Raw genomic sequence first — 20,992 nt, 5'->3', positions numbered from 1 at the left:
CCTGGATTTGCAGACAAAAACATGCTGACTAACCTAGTCATAAACTACGGACTCTTATCAAGAAAGATTGTTTTCCAAAGGAACTTTTTTACTTCTCATTGACTGACTGGTTAGTATTAACATCACAAAGCACCTCTTATCAATATCTTTCCCAGTCGACCATGCAGAATGTCCCTTCAGTTTCGCTTTATTCTATGTTGCAATTGATTTCAATTGGCAAAGGGCCTTCAGTGTCTGATAAAATACATCAAGTTGTCAGGGACAACACATGGCAAAACTCCAAACAGGCAGCTATTCTTCTTAATCTTTAATATGTAAGTTATTAGAAATATTCACACATAGAAAGCAACCTTAGAAAAAATGTCTTCATGTTTTCTTTATTCGCAACACATTCTCAACACAGGTTACGTGACAGCGAAAGATACTGATCTCCTTTGACAAACAACCTCCATGATATTTGTTTTTTTCCCATGTTTTCACTTCAACCTTTCAGACAAAAACAAACCCTGACATTAGAGCCCTCACATCATGCTCAAACCATCAAATGGTTATTTAAAGCTACTTGATGATACCGAACATGATAATGAAGAAATTGGATCATACAGAGCCTGCATGTGTCTGTTGTGCGTTTGATTTCTGTTTATGAATTGTTGTTACTGTATCAAAACTGGTTTCTTCCCTTCAGGCAATAATAACAATCTATACTGAAGCAATGCTTTACACAAACCACAGTAACTTTTTTTTTTTTTTTTGGCAAAATATTGTACCATAGGTATTGTTACAGCAGTAAAAGACTGGTGTCTTATTTGCTTTTTTTATTTTTCACTCTTATCTAGAAAGAACTTGGTCAGCTTCTGTTGTTTTTAATAAATTTGCCCTATGTGCTATATAATATATTATTAAATTATGCAATGTTTAATTAATCATCATTAATCAGATCAATGTACAGTCAAATAGTTAGAATTATCTTATAAAATGTTGGTTTATTTAATTATATATATATATAATTAGAGATTGGAGATTGGAGATTACCTAGAGATTGGCATGGGGTACTTTCCATAAGATCATCTCTCAATGCAAATCAAACTAGCTTTTAGGCTAACTGAAATAAAACCATGCCAATCTCTAGGTATGGTGAAGGCTATGTGATGATGTGGGGCTATTTTAATTCCAAAGGCCAAGGGAACTTTATCAGGATGCATAGTATCCTAATTTTTTTTTTTTTTAAATACTTAAAAATAAAAATCTGCCTGCCTCTATGGGAATTTAACATAGGGGTGTACTCACTTATGCACCATGTATTTTAAGGAAGAACATTTATTTATTTACGATACATTATTCATTCACAAAGAAAATTGGTGTCCTTAAAGGTTGGATTTTTCCTAATTTTTTAAATTAAGGCATTAAGTTCAATTTCCAAAATATGATTTTTTATTCCTCTTTTTAGTCAACTTTAGCATGGGTGTATTCACTTATGCATTGCACTGTATATATATATATATATATATAGCCTATATATATATATACATATATATATATATATATATATATATATATATATACTGTATATAGCCTATATATTAATTTTAAAACTAATTATTGGTTTTAACTTTTTAATTTATATGTATTATTGATAAATAATTTTGTACTCATCATTTATAAATTGTATTTATATAGTTTCCGTTTAGTTTAATATAGTCATATTTGAATTTACCTCACAAATTAACTTTAGTTAAAAAAGTTACAATGAAATGCTTATCTTGCTATTGCAGTTATTAAACTTGCAAAAAAAAAAAACGTCGAAAAGACAAAGGAAGGATTATTACACCATACAGTTTTAGAGATAAGCCACAGTTTTCCAGTAAACAGAAACTCGTCAATGGTTTTGCCAAGTGATCCATTACTCTGGCCACCAAGAGCCAGAGAAACAATAGACGAGCCTAGGCTTCTGATTGGCTGTAGAGGCGCGTCAGTCACTTCGCTCCACCCCCAAATCCGCGATAGTAGCTGGAAGTTTTTGCGCGAGAGAGTGTCTGTTGTGTGTAAACTCACTGTGCGCGAGGATTATTCATTCACACGGAGCACCGAATCATCTGTACTGTGATTTTTACTGCAGCTTTAGGACTTTACTTTTCTCATTCTCTGTTGGCCAGTTCATTGACTAAAGGAGAAAACTCAAAAAGTGAATCATGACCCAATTTAACAAGGGACCAGCCTACGGGTTATCTGCAGAGGTTAAAAACAAGGTAAACTGAATTGTATTTCTTTCTTTTAAAAAAATATTAATTTAGCCTTGTATGTATACATTTGTGGTATGTGTGGTTCAGGTTATCCAATCTGGAATCTATTATAGGATGGGGAAACTAGGCTACTGTAACGTTACCTTTCAAAAGTAGTTTATTGTTTGTGCTTGATACTATTGTTAGTTTGGTTTTAATATGTTTTAACTTAGTTTCAACCTATCTTTTTGTTTTCCCAATGTATTATTGATTATGTAAGACTTACGCATGGCCATGAACGTTACGTGGAGATTGAATCCATGTGAATTTGAATGAAATGGCACATTAATAATACTAATACAAGTAAATAATAATACTAATAATGTTTTATTTAAATGTTTAATATGATGTATTGTGTTTAGTATTGAGTTAATTGGATAGAATGAAAAATGTGCTAAGTAAGCATCCCCCAATAAAAAAGTTTAGGATTTAAAAAAATCATATTAAATACAAGAGACATATTCTCCTCAAGTTGAGATTGCCCAGTTCAACATCTCCATGTTTTAGATTTTTAATATGACTGTCATATAAAAAAGTTGTTGAGTGAAAACATCCCCATCAAAAGAAGCAGGAGGGTCATTTGGGGAAAACATAATGGAGCATGTTTAATATCTTGTCTCTAAGTAGTGATTTATTCAGGATATTATTCCTCAAATTAATCAGACAGGATTATGTGTAAAGATAAGTAAAGCCAGTGAATCAGGGTAAAGAAGGACACCCCCATTCACATTTCTCAAGCATGACATCATCAGTGCTAAAGAGCTATTTTAATACAGGTAAATTAAAGTAAACTATTTTTTGGTAGACAATTTAATATTTCACCTCTGAAGTGAGCAATCCTGTTAGGTATCTGTCCGTCTTTCATCCAACCCCTTCGGAAGTAAGCATTTCATCTTGGAATTTTAAGCATTCCTAAAATGTGACGACGTTGCCGGAACAGCTGTGATGTGTATAATCCTGTTTCATTCAGACGAGTTCAGTTTATGGCTTTGAACTGTCAAAGTGTGCATTGCTATAATGACCTCTTTAGCTCAAAGAAACAACGTTGCTTTTTAGCCAGATGCGTTACTAGAAATATTTCACCCAGAAATGTTGTAATTTCATGTTGTTTCAAACCCTTATGACCTTTCGTCAACACAAAGAGAGAATTGCAATAAGGCTGGAAGGCTTTCAAGTTTCAGAAAGTATGCAAAAACACTATAAAAGTATAGTCTATATAAATTGTGTGCTAGATTTCTTCTGAAACTATATCTTTGTGTGACAAACAAACAAATAGCTGCATCCAGAATCATTGAGTTAGTGAGTTGAATCAAATTCAAATCATCAAACTTGAAGAAATGATTAATTCACAAATTGCTACTTTTTTCATTAACTTTTATGTCAATCATTTCTTCAGAAGGCTACTTTCATGTTGCTTTCTTGCCATTTTGGAGCTCCAATTTCAATTATTATTGTAAAGAGGGGCCAGAATGTTGCCCAAAAATTCACTTTTTGTGTGCCGCAGCTGAAAGACAGACATACAGTTTTGGAAAGACATATGAAAGTAATGAGTAAGTGATGACAGCATTCAAATTTTTGGGTCTTTTATGTGTAAAATGAAAAGCATGTGGCTAAAATTGCAACGCTGATCCTGACTACTTTCTAGTGGAAAGTAGTTCCATTACACCATTTCCCCTCTTAATCCATGACTTATTTTCCATTTTACTTGTCTGGACAATGAAAGGCTACAGGAAAAGTCCCTTGCCTCCTTACAGGTCCTTTTTTAAAGTATGCTTTTGAGGTTTATTGCAATAAAGAGCTGTTGATCTTGGCGTGTATTCTTCTTCATGTGTAATACTAGTAGAATTGACTTGCTGTGCTGACTCTTCAGGCATTTATCAGCGAGTTAAAGATTTGAAAATCCTTATATTTCAATAGCAAATGTATGTTATACAATTCACTTTTTGAGCACATGTCCAAAAGTTTTATGTTAATAATTTTTTTTGAAAGAAGCCTCTTATGCTCATCAGGGCTGCATTTATTTGATCAAAATACAGCAAAAACAGTAATATTGTGAAATTAAAAATGTAACATATGCATATCTTTACTGTCACTTTAATGACACTTTAATACATCCTAGTGGCTCATTAAGCCTGATTGGCATCCATGTTAATGTCCAGATAAATAATACGCTTCTTATAAGCAAACATTTTTATGCTGTTCATATAATAAAAACCTATACCTTTCAAGCAGTATTAACCTGGAACTACGAGAACGTTCCTAACCATGTTTGTTTCAAACCTTTTATAGGTCATGTGATTTCCGAAGACTTGTTTGTCTCGTTTCTTGAGTTTCATCAGCACTCTTGCTCTGCTGAAAGCCGAGAGCTGTTTTCTGCCTTTGTTTTCCTGCAAGCTGAACTTTGGAAATGTGGGAAATCGAAGCTCACAGTGAGATTTAAAAATGTTAGTTTCCCAGTACATCAGCCTGTAAATGTCAACGAATCACCCCACCTTGTCAAATAGAATTATTCCTTAAAATATAACCCACAAATGACATAATAGAAAAGGATGTATTACCAAATTAATGACTCTCTCTGGTTATGTAACAGCAGAGACTAGGGGTCGTTCATTACGGGCTTGTTGCCAAAGCATGATCATCTGTTTAAATTCAGCACAGTGAAGATATTGTTCAGGCTTGGTTTATTTTTACACATGGAAGAGATGTCAGTTAACAACCTATTTTTATTGTGACCATTCGTGTTACATTATATTAATCATATCAGTTGTTTCCCCCAAGTAATGGATAGAAGAACAGCCTTTCCTGACTGTGAGCTTTTGTAAGCCATTGGCAATGTTCAATAGAAATGTTTTTGATTTTGGTAGCTCTGTTTAGTAGTTAGTTTAATACATTGTCTTGTATGTTGCTTCCAAGACTTTTCTGTTGTCAGAACATTAAATATGCAGGAATTCCCCCTGAAATGTTTGGATGTGGTTCAACAGAAACCTTGATTTCAGACTTGGGAAAACTTTTTCAGACTGTAATAAATTTTACTTATTCTTGGCTCTCACGCTCATCTCATCCTGCATCTATCTTAGCGTACATGTCCGTCTTGCAGTTTTGAAAACACGCCAGCACTGGGCCCACAGCTCAAGCACTGGTGTCCTGGGAGAGGGTGGGTCAGATTGGGGAGGTCACGGTGGTTCTTGGGTAAACCCAGACTTTAGGTTACCCTGACGGCTTTGATCCGTCGCTCTCTAACACCACATTCCATCTTGATCCTTGGCGTAAAAACACTTTTACTGCTGATGGGCAGCTTGCCCAGTGAGGGGCCATACATTCCCCACAATGTGCTGATCAGCAATATTTTCTAGGATTGTATGAGGCTCTGCAAAGTGTGGCCACAGTGATTTAACCCCGTGTTGCCATTTTAGGAAGAACAGGAAAGTGTGTTTTCCTGAGGCTATTGTTTGGCGTCTGTTGTACAGCAGGATCTTATAACAGTGTAAACATTGAAAAGAAAAATCTTTAAAAAGCCTTTTTTTTAAGTTTATCAACGTTTATTCAAGGTCTGAAAGCCTTTTAGAGTGCAGGAAAAAGGTTCACAGACAACAACTTTTGGCTAAAGTTGTTGTCTGAACCTTTTTTCTGCACTCTAAAGCTTTTAAGAGCTTGGTGGTTTTTGGTGGTGTTTCCACCCACGTATTTTTATGCGCATTTTGGGATATCGCATAAAAAACTGCTGGATGGAAACACCAAGATGCGCATAAATTCTAAAAATGTGCATAAAAAAACTTACGTTCGTTTGAGTCGGATAAAAAAATTGTATCCAATAAGAAAGCATGCGCATAAACTATGGTGGAAACACATTTACAGAATAAATTCCTCGATGCGCATCAAAAAAGACTTTGCATGATGGGACGGCATAACTGGACTATCCACCGGACCGATCTTTTTGCACAGCATCTGAAATGCTGTTTTCTGAAATGCCTGAGCAAAGTCTGTCGTCAAACTGTCTTACATGATGCCTTACTGTTCCCAAACAGCAGGCATCTTCCTCCGAAATTTGTTTATTGCATTTTGTCTGCGCGCTCTGAGACACAAGTAATACAATATATATGAAAATTATCATATACAGTGGCTTTTCCTACTTTTCTTAGTGATATTTAGCACCAGTTTATCAGGAAGTGACGATTTTGTTCTCTATGACTCACTGGATGGAAACGCCGCTTTATTGGCAAATGTTTTATGCGATATTCCCAAGTTAAATTCACAACTTTGAATGGAAACATAGCTATTGTCATATATATGGTGATGATTAAGTCAAGCATCATTATTATTATTACCGCTTGGTGTTTAACTCATCTCATGGCACGCATGAATGATACAAAATCATGCGGTTTATTTATTTTATTTAAACATGTTATCTACTCGAAGTTCTGGCAAAATGTTAATTGCTGCAGTCTATTTAAAAATGTTTATTTAATTTAAATGAATGTTTTTTTTAAAGTTTTTTTTATTATCTGTTTGAATGAATGATTCAATGACTCTCACATAAAGTCTTCACTTGTTTCATTACTGGTTGAATCTGCGTTTTTGAACGAATCTCTTGAGTGAATGATTCAATGACAATTTCATTTTTAACAGTCATTTGTATTTGATACAATGAAGCGCCAAGTTACTTTCAGAATGTTATTTACTCTATTTTGTTCGCTACCGTAGACAACAGTAAAAACGTTTATCCCAGTACTTCTGTGATAATATGAATATTAATAACAGAAATAACCATACTGTGTGGTTGAAAAGACTGTTTGTGAAGCTGTTTCATACCTATACATGACAACTGTTCTCTCTGGCTCAGCGGCAGCGCCAACGCAGATCTGAATGTTCTGGTGGGATTTTGTCAAATGTTTTATAGACACAAGCAAATCGTTGTTATTTAGGAATAAGGTCGCGTGGGTGTTTGAATCGAGATCGTGATCTTTTAAGGATTAATTGTGCCGCTCTATACTTGACTCTAGCAATCACCTTGCAATCAGAGCGCCCTAGCAATTACCTACAAGCAATGCACTTGAATTGTGGTATATTACACACATTTTCTTCATAAAATATAAAAACAATCTTGTTAGGGTGGGCTCTTTTGATTGAAGCCAGTAAGTAACCCCTTATCAACCCCTCAGAACACCCAATGCACAATCAATCACCAATTCCGTGGTTTTCCCGTGGCGGGTTTTGAATAGCAATTGGGATGCTTTTGTTACGCAAACCTGGCAACCACTCAGCTATCGTCTAGCTATGCCCCCTAGCATTGCTAAACGTGAATATTTACTACACACATTTTCAACACAAAATTAAAAAAACTAGTTACTACTGTATTTCAGGATGAATGTTGTCTGGCATTTTGTGATTTTTGTGAATTATTTTTCAGTTGAATTCACAGGTAGCCTACTGTATAGTAGAGCAAATTATTCTATGTTGTCTGTTCTGCTGGGTATTTCCAGAGCGCATGGTTAAATATTGCCTAATACTGGCTGAACTAGTTGCTCACATGCAAATAAGTAGGCATTTATGTTTGTTTTCAGCACAATTCTCAATATTAGTCTGAGAGGAAGGGTAAGTGAGCGCGTTCTTTTGTTCATAGTTTGTTTTTGCAAAGTAAAGTTTGCAGAATTCTTAATCATTCTGTAAACTGAGTTTGATAATAGAAGCTATGCTTATTTTGGAAACGAATAGGATTTATTTTTAGAGGATTGTAGAATCTTGTAGATTGTTTCTCTTGTTGCTAAACTATATATTTCTGTGTTTGTATGTGTTGTTAGCCTAAAAACTCAAGGTGAAAAGGTCACCCCTGCCCTCATCCGTTGTCATCACTGTTTTATCGATCTCTGAGGGACTGTTTGTCGAATTGATCGAGCCTTTTCACTCCCTGACCTTTTTCAGTCAGATGTTTGCTCGGTTTTTGTGCTGTGATCAGTAAGCTCTCAGAATTATGAGTGGGGGAGGAGAGCTAGAGGTCGGACTCCAGCGGGATCAGCCCACAACCTTCCAGAATGTTCTTCTTCTGCAAATGCCTCCAACATCTCCATCAAGGGTCACTTTTCCACATTTTCTCTCTCTTTTTTCTACCACTGGCTGGTTTCCCAGTGGACTGGAAGGAAGGACAAGACAGGCACATGGTTCTCCAATCTTTCCTCAGTCTCTCTGTGGAGCTCTTCTGTTCTTTCCCCTCCTTTTTGTCAGTTTTGATTTTCCGATTTATGTCTACTATAAATCACCCCAGTCAATGGTTCATTATATCAGAGATATAACATTCTTTGTCTCCCACTACATCTGAAATCATCCAGTGCTCTTTTGAACTATTTGAAGCATACCAAAGGTTCTGCAGTTCTTCAAAGATGAGAGACTGTGTACGGTTGAGCTTTTTTGTCTGTCATTATAGGAGAAAAGTCATCTCGGCTGACCTCAAATTGCACAAGTGAACTGCCACAACACCCCACACACCATTTTTTCCTAGTGGTCTCATATTCTGACTGCTGGGCTTTAGTGTGGGAGGATGTCTTATTGATCTTCAGCTTACTCAGAGACCTTCTATGGAAGTTTATGGGCCCCGAGCTATATCTTAAAATCCCTCTGGAGAAATAAAAATAGGCACAAATGAGACAGTTGTTGGCATACAGTAAGAGTCTAGAGCTGAAACATTATTGTATCATACTGAAATCACTTTGAGACATTGTTCATTCTTTCATAATGTTGTGATTCTAAATTAGTATCATATTCAAATACCATAGTGTTTAAATGGTATAATAATAGTGTTTATGGCACTTGTTTGAAAAACGTGCCACTTAAACTGTGAAATTGTTTCCCTAAGGAGCTGTTTTCACCTGATTTGTCCCTTAAAAATGTCTCGTTAATAGAGTAAAGTTAATGTTAATATTGTTTACTTGAAAAATAATTAGGTTCAGAAGACATTTTGAAGGAAATAAATACTTTTATTCAGCAAGGATGCATTAAATTGATCATAAGTAACAGTAAAGATATTTACAATGTTACAAAAAATCCTCAAAAAATAAATCTGTTAAATAATTTTCTGTCCAATTTTAGAGTGTTACTTTTTTATTTATTGGCTTGTGTTTTTTAAATTCAGTATCATTAAAATGACTGAATTTCATTAAAAACTCTAATATTAATACAATTATACAAAAAAGGCTAAGAAATAAATAATAATAAAAAAACAGTTTTCCTTCAAGTGCATCCAGAATTAGTTTTAGTTTCAGCTTACAATTTTCATTTTGGTGCATCCCTAATAATAATAAGAAATGTTTCTTAAGCAAATCAGCATAATCGAATGATTTCTGAAGGATAATGTGACACTGAAGACTGGAGTAATGATGCTGAAAATTCAGCTTTGAATCACAGAAATAAATGACATTTTAAAATGTTTTCACATAGAAAAACGTTATTTTTAAATTATTGTAATATTGGTGAGAAATTTAATAAGAAGCTTTCAAAAACAGTAAAAAATCTTACCGACCGCAAACTTTTGAACAGAAGTATAAACAAAGCACATATGTTACCTGACAGAAACAGAATAATTTTTTGCAGTTTGTAACATATTATTACCATGACCAAAAAATATTGCTGTTGTTGGCGCACGTTTCCCTCCGCTTCTGAGAAGGAAATGAAGTTCTTGAAATTAGCATAGAACCTAAGCTAAACACTAAGAGGAATAAGGAAGAGTTTCTGTGTAAAATCTGAAGGGTTAGGACTGTGTTTGTGCTGGAAATAAGGTTTGAGATAGCAGACTTCTTGAAGGACGCGAGGAAAGCTCTTATCATGTTTTGGCTGTATAGTGAGACTCCAGGACCTCCAGGAGCCTTTGTCCAACGCCAACTGCTGAGAATATCTCCACCCTTTTTCCCTGTACTGTATGTCTCTTTGTCCCTCTCTCTCATGATCAATCTTGATGGCCACATTAAGCTTTGTCTTTGTACAGTCTGACCCTGAACACTGAACTTGAAATGGAGTCTCTGTGATAAAAGCCATTTCCTGGAACTTATATTAATAGCTGCTTTAAATGGGTATAATCTTGCTGTAAGTGTGGAAACTGAAGCATTTAATGCCCTTTTATTTATTAACAGAATAAAAAAAAATCATGCAATCTGTTTTTGAAGATTTGTACTTGAAGATGAAGTAGTGTTTAGCACTCATGAAGAAGAAAAACATACTTTGAGGGTCTGTATTAATTAAAAGTGCTTGCAAAGGCATGCTTTGCTTTTACTATTACTCATACTTGGGGTTTGCTATTTGAATAAACCAATTACTAAACGTACTAAACCCTACTATTAAACTTTGATGCATCCAATCATGCAGCTTGTTAATTAGAGGTGTACTATTACTTTTCTAAGATTTACTTTATCGCCTACTGGATCGACAACTAAACGTCCATTAAAGGCACAACTGAGGCCATATTTATGACCAGAATATCAACAAGGATGGGCTCTTTTGAGAGCAAGCAATTATCTAGCAACCCCATAGCAATGCACTAAAAAGCCCTCCGAATACCTTTGCAAATTTCATAGGATGTTTTTGCACAGGCAAACAACTCTCATATTACATTCAGGCATTTTGTAAAGATCTAGTTCATTCTGTTGTTAGTCGTAGTTGTCCGTTCTAAGTACATTATTCAATGTCAGCAGGTCAACGGTGCTATTTACAGTCAGAAAAGTCCTGAGAAAGAGCGAAACGGCCAGAATAGATTAATGCGGCGACTCTTTGTGGGGATTTTATGCTCTGTTGCTGGTGGAATCGCATGACGGCGTTGCATCACATGCTTTAAAGGCAAACAGTTCTATTCATAAAGGAAAAATACAAAGGAAGCCAAAAAATAGGTTTTATTGGCAATCTGATTTGATTAAGCTGCATTTGATGATTTTCCATTTGCTCTAATGCAGCTTTTAAAAGGCAAATAGGTGTTTTTAATGTTTCAAACTGCTGTTTTGGTCCTGTGTCATGTGTTTTGAAGTCAATAACGTTGTGTGCGACTATCAGCAAAGTGTATTGACATTACAGTTGTTGAGATAAGCATGCATGCTGACACATAACTACACAATCTGAAGTAAGATTATCCTGGTCACATCCCGCAGAGCCGGTTTGACTCATATCTGACTGATGTGTATTGGCCAACTCATTGATTGGCTTATTTCTCCTCAGATCGCACAGAAATATGACCTACAGAAGGAGGAGGAGCTTCGTTTCTGGATCGAGGAGGTGACCGGCATGCCGATCGGAGACAGCTTTCAGAAAGGCCTTAAGGATGGCGTCATACTGTGCGAGTGAGTTGGTAAACATAAACATACTTGGCCATGTGGGCAAGGTTTCCCTGCTGAAATACAAAAAAAAAAAAAAACTGTTTAAACCAGCCTACGCTAGTTTGTTGGTCTTGGATTTTCTCAGAGTTGGTCAGTTTTTAGAGTGGTTTTGGGCACTTTTCAGTTGGTCAGAATGGGAGGCCACTTGTCTGACCAGCTAAACCTACTAAACACCAGCTTTGTCAGGCTTGAAGACTATCATAACATTGCTTGTTTAAGCGTACCGGTCAGATGTTATGACAGTGGCTCAACCAATGACATGAATTTGGGGTGGGACTAACTGTTTGACTGACCAATGGCAGAAAACTCAATCATTATTTTCTTGATTCAATTTGGTGATGCTAGTAGCACCAAAATTACACACTTGACCTTCAATGTGCCCATAGAAGATGCTTATATATGTTATGGATATGGAAAAGAAATTAATTGAGATGATTCTGTTTTTATTCTTTTCAGATTGATAAACAAACTTCAGCCTGGATCGATAAAGAAAATAAACCATACACAGTTAAACTGGCATAAGGTAAATGTTTTAGAAATTCTTGAGGTCTTTGTTTTCATCCACATCAGTCCCTTTAAAAAAAGTGAGAAGCGCTTTTCTTCCAAAGTGACTTACAATACAGCGTTCAAATCAAATTATTGGCAAATACTAGGAAAGGCAGCTGAGAAAACATGACGCACGAAGAAGAAGCTCCTAACAACTGCAGATAGACCCTATAGTATAAAAGCTCTGAAGAATCTGTAAGAATAAATGGACCCATTCATGCAATCTTTGATTCATCTCTAACTCTTTTATCTGAAAATGAGGTAACCAATAATTTTACTGAGAAACACACCCTTACTGTTACCATTGTTCCCTCAGCTAGAGAACCTTGGGAATTTCATCAAAGCCATCCTAGCCTACGGGCTGAAGCCCAACGACATCTTTGAGGCCAACGACCTCTTCGAAAATGGGAACTTGACGCAAGTCCAGACCACACTTCTCGCTTTGGCCAGTATGGTACGTCTACAAGTCCTTCAATTCTGCTAAATTTGAGTCTTGTTGAATATTCGGTAAAACCCAGAAATTGGCATTTTAGACATATTATTGACATTTTAAATTTTGCAACTATGAAACGTTTATTTCTTTTTCAACAGGCAAAGACCAAAGGCATGGAAACAAATGTCGACATTGGCGTGAAATATGCAGACAAGCAGCAGAGACATTTTGATGACGAGAAAATGAAGGCTGGCCAGTGTGTCATCGGACTTCAGGTTATAGGCACTTTTCCTGGAACTCCCTTAATGTTTCTGGATGAATATCATACATTGTTTTTAGAGGAAGCCTGACCACAGTGTTACCTCATTTGATTTGTGACAGGGCATGAAGGGAAGGCGCATTACGAATGACTTATTCAGCTGATGCTTTTATCGAAAGCGACTGGAATAACCTCCGGTTAGGCGGCTATAAGGCCACAATAGTGATAGATCAGGGATCGCCCATTGTGGCGTTTAAACCTAAAACCCTTTAATTACAAAACCAAATCTAGAATCAAACAGCTAAATAACCAGTATCAGCTGCTTCTGGGAGTAGTTCATAAAGAGTAAGGTTGATTGGAGAGTAACAATGACCATCTTGGATCATCTACAGGTGATTTTTGAAGCACTTTTTGAAGTGTTTCTGACTTTTGTTTTAGATGGGAACCAACAAATGCGCAAGCCAGGCTGGTATGACCGCCTACGGGACCAGGAGACACCTTTACGACCCCAAGACACAGACAGAGAAACCTTACGACCAGACCACCATCAGCTTGCAAATGGGCACCAATAAAGGAGCCAGCCAGGTATACCCAAAGATTGACTTGTACCAACAATATAGCACACAAATAGGTCAAGTTATCGAAAATGACATGTTGTTCTTGTGTCTATCCCTCTCCAGGCTGGTATGTCTGCCCCAGGCACCAGAAGGGACATCTATGACCAGAAGGCAGCTCTGCAACCAGTTGACAACTCCACTATCTCATTGCAAATGGGAACCAATAAGGTGGCCTCCCAGAAGGGCATGAGCGTGTACGGGTTGGGACGGCAGGTTTACGACCCCAAGTATTGCGCCACCCCCACGGAGCCCATGATCCACGCCAATGGCAGCCAGGGCACAGGCACGAATGGCTCAGAAATCAGCGATAGTGACTATCAGGCTGAATATCAGGAGGAGGAGTACCAGGGCGAATACCACGATGAGTACAGAGGGCACTACAACGACCAGGGTATCGACTACTAGAGAACTCTGCTGCGCTGTTAGTCAAAGCAGTATTAACACCAACCATGTATATCAACAGAGCAGTTTTTTTGCAATGCCTTTTGCTTCTCACAGTTACCCTTCCCCTCCCAGCGCATGTGTTTGGGTAAAATGATGGTGAGTGGTGAGATATAATCTACAATCTGCCATCCTAGAGGTGCGGTCACATTTACCGTAGCTCAAGTGAAATTTTGCGGGTGAAATCCAGTCATTCCAATTGGAGTCCTCTTGAGTTTTGCGTGAGGGCAAAAAACACTCATGTTTAAGCTGCTTGGTTTGAAAGTGAGTTCTGTTTACGCTGTGCTTTATACTTCGCTATGCTATTGACAAGAGACAATGGACCTTTTTTTGCCTGCAAAATTTCCCTGAAATATCGCTAATGTGACCACACATTAACAATGGTGAAACTGATCTTTTATCATTTTTTTAAGTGTTTTTTATGAAGTATGGAGAACTGTTAAGAGAATTATCTAGTTTTTGCAGTATGATTCTTTGTTTTATGCCCTGTGCCTTGTCTTTCGAGTTTTATTTTGGCCTTGCATCACAGAAAAAGTATTTTTACTAGTTTTAAAGCTAATCCACCACTGAAATCCCACTCTTACAGACTGCTATGGACTGAAAGCCTTCCGAAGACATTCCTTCCTTAGTCATTCCATTTAGAATTCCAAATGCCTGGAAATTTTACAAGCTACAAATGTTAGCATTTTAAAGATTAGCTGACTGGACGACCAAAAACTTTTCGCTATTGCTTAGTTTTTTGTGCAATGATTTTGGAAAAAAATCTTTCCCATTGTATTTATTGCCCTGCTTTTCATTATAAACCTTCTGTTATATGGTTCTTTTATGAATAAATTTTATGTTATAAATAAAGTATTGAATGTCTTCAATACTTGATTCTCCATGCATGTCTATTGTTTTGACCATTATTGCATTTAAATTTAAAAATAGCTGCTTGATAATCTATAAATCCTAATTGATTTCGGTTTTCTCAGGATTAAATAACACATTTTTTCCTAGCAGTCAGAGTTTTTGTAAAGCTGAGGTGTGGTTTCTGAAACTGCCCTGATTTTGTTATTTGGTTCTTTGCTCTTGTATCTTTTATGAGGGTGAATTGAAGTGGCACAGAGCCTCAGATGTGCGCTGACTCTGCCCGAATATCACAGCGGAGCCATAAATCTTGTGTTTTTGAGGCTAGCCTCAGAGGCGTTTGGAAGCTGCTCCTTGTGTCGATAGCCCAGAGTTTCTGGAAACAGTTATATAACCACACAAAGTGGTGAAAACCAGAATCTAAAGTAGAGCAAGTCGGTGTCTGTGCAGCAATTCGTGGAACTACTGCATTTTGTGCTTGTATGTGTCATATTCTTACATATTTTAGTTTTTAAATGAATTACTGAAAACATTTGTTTGTGTCCAGGGGAGAAAAAAAATAATGCTCTGCGTCTTTGCATTCTAAACCTTCAATTAAGTGAATGAAATGCTGCACTTGATGACTTCAGTTCAGCCGACGTCTGTGGAGGGATTTGGAACTACGGGGTAGCGCACCACTGAATTGAATTACGCTTCCCATGCCGTGACCTTTCTCCATTATTATGGGCTGCATGGTCAGCCGAAACATGACGGAATGGTAAAATGGTGTGATGGGGCTCATGATGGAACATTCCAGAAGTATTGGACTAGTTTGAGCTGGATTGAGGCTGCAGGCTCGTATCGAGAGCAGAAGGGGATTTATATGTGCAGAAAATAACATGTTGCATGTTGCATTCTGGGTCATTCCGAGATTCCATAGTGATTTGGGCCAATGAAAGGCCAGTAATATGTAAGAATTCTCTTCAATACGTAGTTCATTGCCTCAGAAAAGCACTCGTGGTTCCAGTCATAAATGAAGAACTGAGTCTACTAATTTAAGTAACATGTTCGTGCTAAATTTGGGTGTCCGTGAACTCTGTTAAACTGCTATAAGTGGGTCCACATGAGGGGAGGACCATATAAAAGTATAACCGTGCGTACAGGACAATCGGCTTCATGAGAAAGCAATGGCATTCACTCAAGTGCTGCCCCCTTGCCCCTCCCGACTAAGTTACTCCGGCATAATCAGTGCTTTGTGCTGGCTGTGGAATCCGGGACAAAAACGCAAGACTCAATTATAGAGAAGGTCCGAAAAAGACTGTTACCCCAGCAACCACAGAAAGCCTTTAAAGGCAGACGTGAACTTAACCGGTGCCGCAGCTTTTGTATACTGCGTCACGCTGCTATTGAGGAGCCCGGGGCCAAAACCATGTGCAGTCATCACTGTGCCAAAGCATGAGTTAATGGTGTTTGTAAAGGCAAGCATTGCTATTATTATTGCTAATACGAAGAGTTCACCCAAAAATGAAAATTCTTCCATTAATTACTCACGTTCATCTTCGGAACACAAATCAAGATCTTTTTAATGAAATCTGAGAGCTTGTCTCTCCATTGACAGCCTACTCAACTACCATTTTCAAGCCCTAGAAAGGTAGTAAAGACATCATTAAAGTAATCCATGTTTAAAAAAATATTAATCTCCAACGCGCGTTCACGCAACAACGTCTGCTCTCGCGTCAACACAACACGCATGCGTCATGCTGCTCTTGAACGTGTGTTGGAGATTAATATTTTGTAAATAAAGTGGTAAATTGGACCTATGTTTTTTTGTTTCGCAAACAAAGCACTCGGTTCGCTTCATAAAATCACTGGAGTCACATGGATTACTTATTAATGATGTCTTTACTGCCTTTCTGGGCTTTGAAAGTGGTAGTTGCGTAGGCTGTCAATGGAGGGACTGAAAGCTCTCAGATTTCATCAAAAAGATCTTCATTTGTGTTCCAGAGATGAACGAAAGTCTCACAGGTTTTGAATGACATGAGGGTGAGAAATTAATGACAGAAATTTTTGGGGTGAACTATCCAACAAAATATTCAGAAAATCATAGCATCCGCATAGCAACACACCAAAAACCATTCAGAACACAACCAGAACTCCTACGCATAGCAAACCAAAACTCATAATGAAAATATATAGTATCTGATTATAAGATATGAGCTTTGCTAAATGGTATGCTTCACATATATAAAAGTAGCTGTCTATTGAATTTTATATCCCAAGGTGGTCAGAGGCATATTGTGGACCCAAAAACAATAAAGGATAGAAGAAGTGGAAACAGCCTGGAGTTCATTAGCAGTTTCTTAGCCTCACTGCAACCAGCCTGGAATGAACAGAGGGGAAGAGGATGAAGGACGAAGATATACTGATCCTTAGACAAGCATGCCTGGAGGAATTGCTGATCACCATGGACTTCAATCCTCGCTGGTGAGAAAACAGGCCTGATGAAAGATCAGTGAGGATACGTGGGCGAAGATTGTTTGTTTGTGCGACTCTCCGGCCCACTATGGGTTCAAGCTAAAAAATCTGATCAAAGCTGCCCATTTTTCTAAAATCTGGTTGCGTTTGCTCTAGGAATGCATTCAAATGTTTTGTCTGTGCTCAGATTGCCTCAGTTTTCTTTTAACCAAACCATTCCATCAATTTAAATGTATATTACACATTATTACGATCATTATTGTAGGTGAAAGATTGAGAAGTGGGCTTTAATGAGAACCACAGATGGTTTATAGCAGCTCTCCCAGTTTAAATTTCCCTGGATACAAGCTGAAACCATGTGTCTGTGACATCTGAGACTTCCTCACATGCCTGTGGATATATATATTTTTTTTTTTTGCTGCAGAACCCTCACATTCCCTGGCCGCTCAGACTCTACGGTTTTCAAAACGAAGAGTTCGGTATTGATTCTTCAGCTTTCAAATCCAAACCATTGGCCTCTAGCCATCTCAATTCATCCCCCAGATATTCAACTCTGAAAGGGAGGGATCTTTTCTTAGCAGAGAGAAGGAAAATCATGCTGTATGTTGGAATGCGCAAAGGTTTTCTTTATTAATTAAAAGGAGTTTCTGTTACAGTACCTCCTGTTAATCTAAAACAGCTGGATTTGAGTTGAGAATCATATGTTATCTTCATGAAGCCCAAAGTCATTTTCATATGTCGTGACGCCCAAGCAGACAAAGGTGAATTTACAGCAAAGTAAGAGCATTTCTGGTTTCTGGACTACCTAGAAGTTTATGACATCAGCTTCTGAACACACATTTCTCCAGCATGATGTGAACCTTCTCACATTTAGTCAGCTTATAAAAGAGGAGGTAAGACTTCCTCTGTTTTACAACCAATTAGTCAAATAGTTTGTTCTATTAACAGGCGGAAAACAGCAACCGGCCTGAATTATAATCATCCCGGACTTCATCAGGGGCCATACAGTGGGTAATGTTAGAATATATGTAATAAATATATAAAAAACAAATATTTAATAAAATATCTTTCAGTTTAAGTAAGCGTGAAATCGATAAATTGATCATGTTTATACTTTCTAAACACTTTCTTGGTCTTGTGCACATTTTTTTTATTTATCTCGATTTAAGAATGTTTAGATATTTGTACTAGAAAACAAGAGAAAAATACTGATGAGGAAATTATTTATTTTTTTTGCAGTGCAATAGTCAAAGTTTATTGTAAAGATGTTTTTTAGGAACAGTTTTCATTGAAGGCCGAATTGATTATTTAGTTATATGGTTCTTAGGATATTAAAAACTTGCATGATCCTATACATTATAGTTTCTTTAAATATTGATTGATAGGTTATTTCCTGCTCATAGATGGTTTTCGAAAGAACTGGACAGTATTCATCATCCAATTAATAAAAGGGTTCTCTACTGACTTGCAAAAAATCTAGATGTAACCCATTGGTGGATGTCATCTGAAAGCAATGGAAGCACATTTGCAGATGCATTAACTTCAGATTTACAACAACACGGGCATTTATGGCCCTGGGGATTATGACATGCTCTCAACTTCTATAAAAGTCCTCTGAGATAAATCACCAACCAGTGAGGAATGTCCTCGCACGTCGAGAGGGAAGACTAGCACACATGTGAGACACGGTGGTAGAAAGGAAATCGCCGTTCACTTTGGCAGTGTATCCACTGGAAGAAAAACAGACCTTCCTACTGTATTTTTTTGGATGGCTGGCTGGCATCTTGCCATAGAGTCCAGTCTGTTGCATGAGAGCCATTTTGAATGGCTTTATTGAAGAGGAATCCAGCTGAAGAGCCCAGACCTCTCTGGTCTAAGGTTCTGGAACATTACATAACCTTGCTATGAATGCATAAACCACTGCTCTCTTTCTCTTACACACACACATCAGTATTTTTTCAGAATGCTGGACTGAGTTGATCCAAACAGAGGGTTGTCTGTAACTTTGAGCCTCTTCTCCTTGGAGGGAGGAATGTTCCTCTGGTTAAACAACCGGTTTTTGCTTAGGTTGTCATGAATGAACAGAAGTAGTTTTGATTTGTTAGTGCTCAGGGATAGTTCACCCAAAAATAAAAATACTGTCATTAATTACTCACCCTCATGTTGTTCCAAACCCGTAAGACTTTTGTTCATCTTCAGAACACAAACAAAGACCTTTTTGATGAAATCTGAGAGATTTCTTTCTCGACATAGACACGCAACTGAAACTTTTGATGCTTCAAAAAGTTCATAAAGAGATCATAAAAGTAATCGGTCGCTTTATATGATGAACACATTTAATTTAGGCTATATATATATATCTAATAACACACATTAAATTAAAATTTAAATTAAATTAAAAATAATAAAAAACTCATTAATTAACATTATGTATTATATATTTATTTTTTTACATGATCAAGTAGGTGAGTGCCAGTGAAATATAAAATTGAGTCTGATTTATGCAACAACAATACACTCATAATGTTTCCCTCCTGAGGCCCCAAAATTGATTCCAGAATTATAACTTGACACTCATAATTGTCTTCAGACAGCTGGAGTTCTAGAAATTTCACATTGTACATTGGCAGACAGCACAGACTATTAATAAAAATTAAAGCTCAAAGAAGATTTTACATAATCACATTCCTATTAGTCAGGCCTGTTTCATCTTTCTTGTACGTGTTAGCTAAGTTAGCCCACTCTCTATTTCCTCAGGAAAAGGTCTGGAGAATGGAATCCTTTCCGCATGGGGCCTAATGAAGTGGAGGGTGGAGAGTGACACACATGCAGGAAAGTCATGTTGATGGATCTGATTTACACAGCATGAATAATCCTGGAACCATGAACTAGTTTTTTGGATAGTCAACAAGAAAATTAAATTACTGTATTAATCTGATTACTGTAATAATTTGCGTAAAAATGTGGAAAATAAGAATGCTGTATCAAATCTGTGCTATTGTTCCTGCTCAAAATCGCAATCACACCACTGTAGACTGACTGCTCTCTGGTGGTGAGTGGAAGAAATTGCATATTCAATTATTTGTGTTTGGGTGTCATGTACAACAATGTATTGTGGCTTATACTGCCTCTTGGCGCCTGCACAGATGCAGAATCTCATTGTCTGTATTCCCTTGTACTGTCACAATGGTTTGGCACCTGGCTGTTGTCCTGAGATATGGGAACATGTGTGATGCAAACTTGGCATGTGTGTTATTATGAGCATTCTGCCAAGTGTGATGAAAGAGCTGTTCTAGTGCCCTAGTTCAACCACCACAGGGCAGTGGGTCAGCATTTTAACATCCCACCTGTTTGTTTGGTCAATATAATGTGAACTTTGTGTGTATGTGTAACCGCTCCGGTCCTTCCCGAGCTACGAGCTAGAGACCGCAGTCTCTAGTGCGCTTTTTTAGATCTAGCTGGCCTGTTACATATGTACCAAACTTCAAGTTATATCATAATCCAAGTTGGTGAAAAATACCTGGAAAATTGCCCTCAGTTTAGTCTTTTGTGAAGTGGCTTGCATGGGTCAGAAATTATCAAGGGTATACCAAAAGTGACAAATAGGTATTTTTATATTATGGCTCTAGAATTAAAACAGTAGAGCAAATATTGTGCCTTTTTGTTTCATTTCTGACACCGGGACTGCTTAATAATACAATTTTAGTTTAGGTGAAAGCTCAGTCATGGGAAATCCTTTTCACTCTATATCCAGTAGGCCCAAATTC

The 20,992-nt window shown here is 37.2% G+C and overlaps 1 protein-coding gene across 1 annotated transcript; it reads left to right on the top strand.

Annotated features, from left to right (window-relative positions):
• The first annotated feature begins 1,985 nt into the window (after positions 1 to 1,985).
• cnn3a (calponin 3, acidic a) lies at positions 1,986 to 14,777 on the top strand. The gene is made up of 7 exons (XM_084102381.1): positions 1,986 to 2,246; positions 11,469 to 11,590; positions 12,083 to 12,149; positions 12,489 to 12,626; positions 12,764 to 12,880; positions 13,303 to 13,449; positions 13,545 to 14,777. Exons 1-7 carry the CDS (start codon positions 2,190 to 2,192, stop codon positions 13,884 to 13,886), a joined length of 990 nt encoding a protein of 329 aa, XP_083958507.1. The 5' UTR covers positions 1,986 to 2,189; the 3' UTR covers positions 13,887 to 14,777.
• The last annotated feature ends 6,215 nt before the right edge of the window (positions 14,778 to 20,992 follow it).

This window comes from Abramis brama (genome assembly GCF_963993115.1).
Source record: "Abramis brama genome assembly, chromosome: 24".
Lineage (NCBI taxonomy): Eukaryota > Metazoa > Chordata > Actinopteri > Cypriniformes > Leuciscidae > Abramis > Abramis brama.
This window is presented reverse-complemented; position numbering and strand designations above follow the sequence as displayed.

What these genes read in the sequence shown, in the direction of transcription:
- cnn3a (XM_084102381.1), top strand. Translation starts at nt 2,190, where the DNA reads ATGACCCAATTTAACAAGGGACCAGCCTACGGGTTATCTGCAGAGGTT. An exon ending in TTCTCGCTTTGGCCAGTATG is followed by an intron (nt 12,627 to 12,763) that starts GTACGTCTACAA and finishes CTTTTTCAACAG; the next exon opens with GCAAAGACCAAAGGCATGGA. An exon ending in AGTGTGTCATCGGACTTCAG is followed by an intron (nt 12,881 to 13,302) that starts GTTATAGGCACT and finishes CTTTTGTTTTAG; the next exon opens with ATGGGAACCAACAAATGCGC.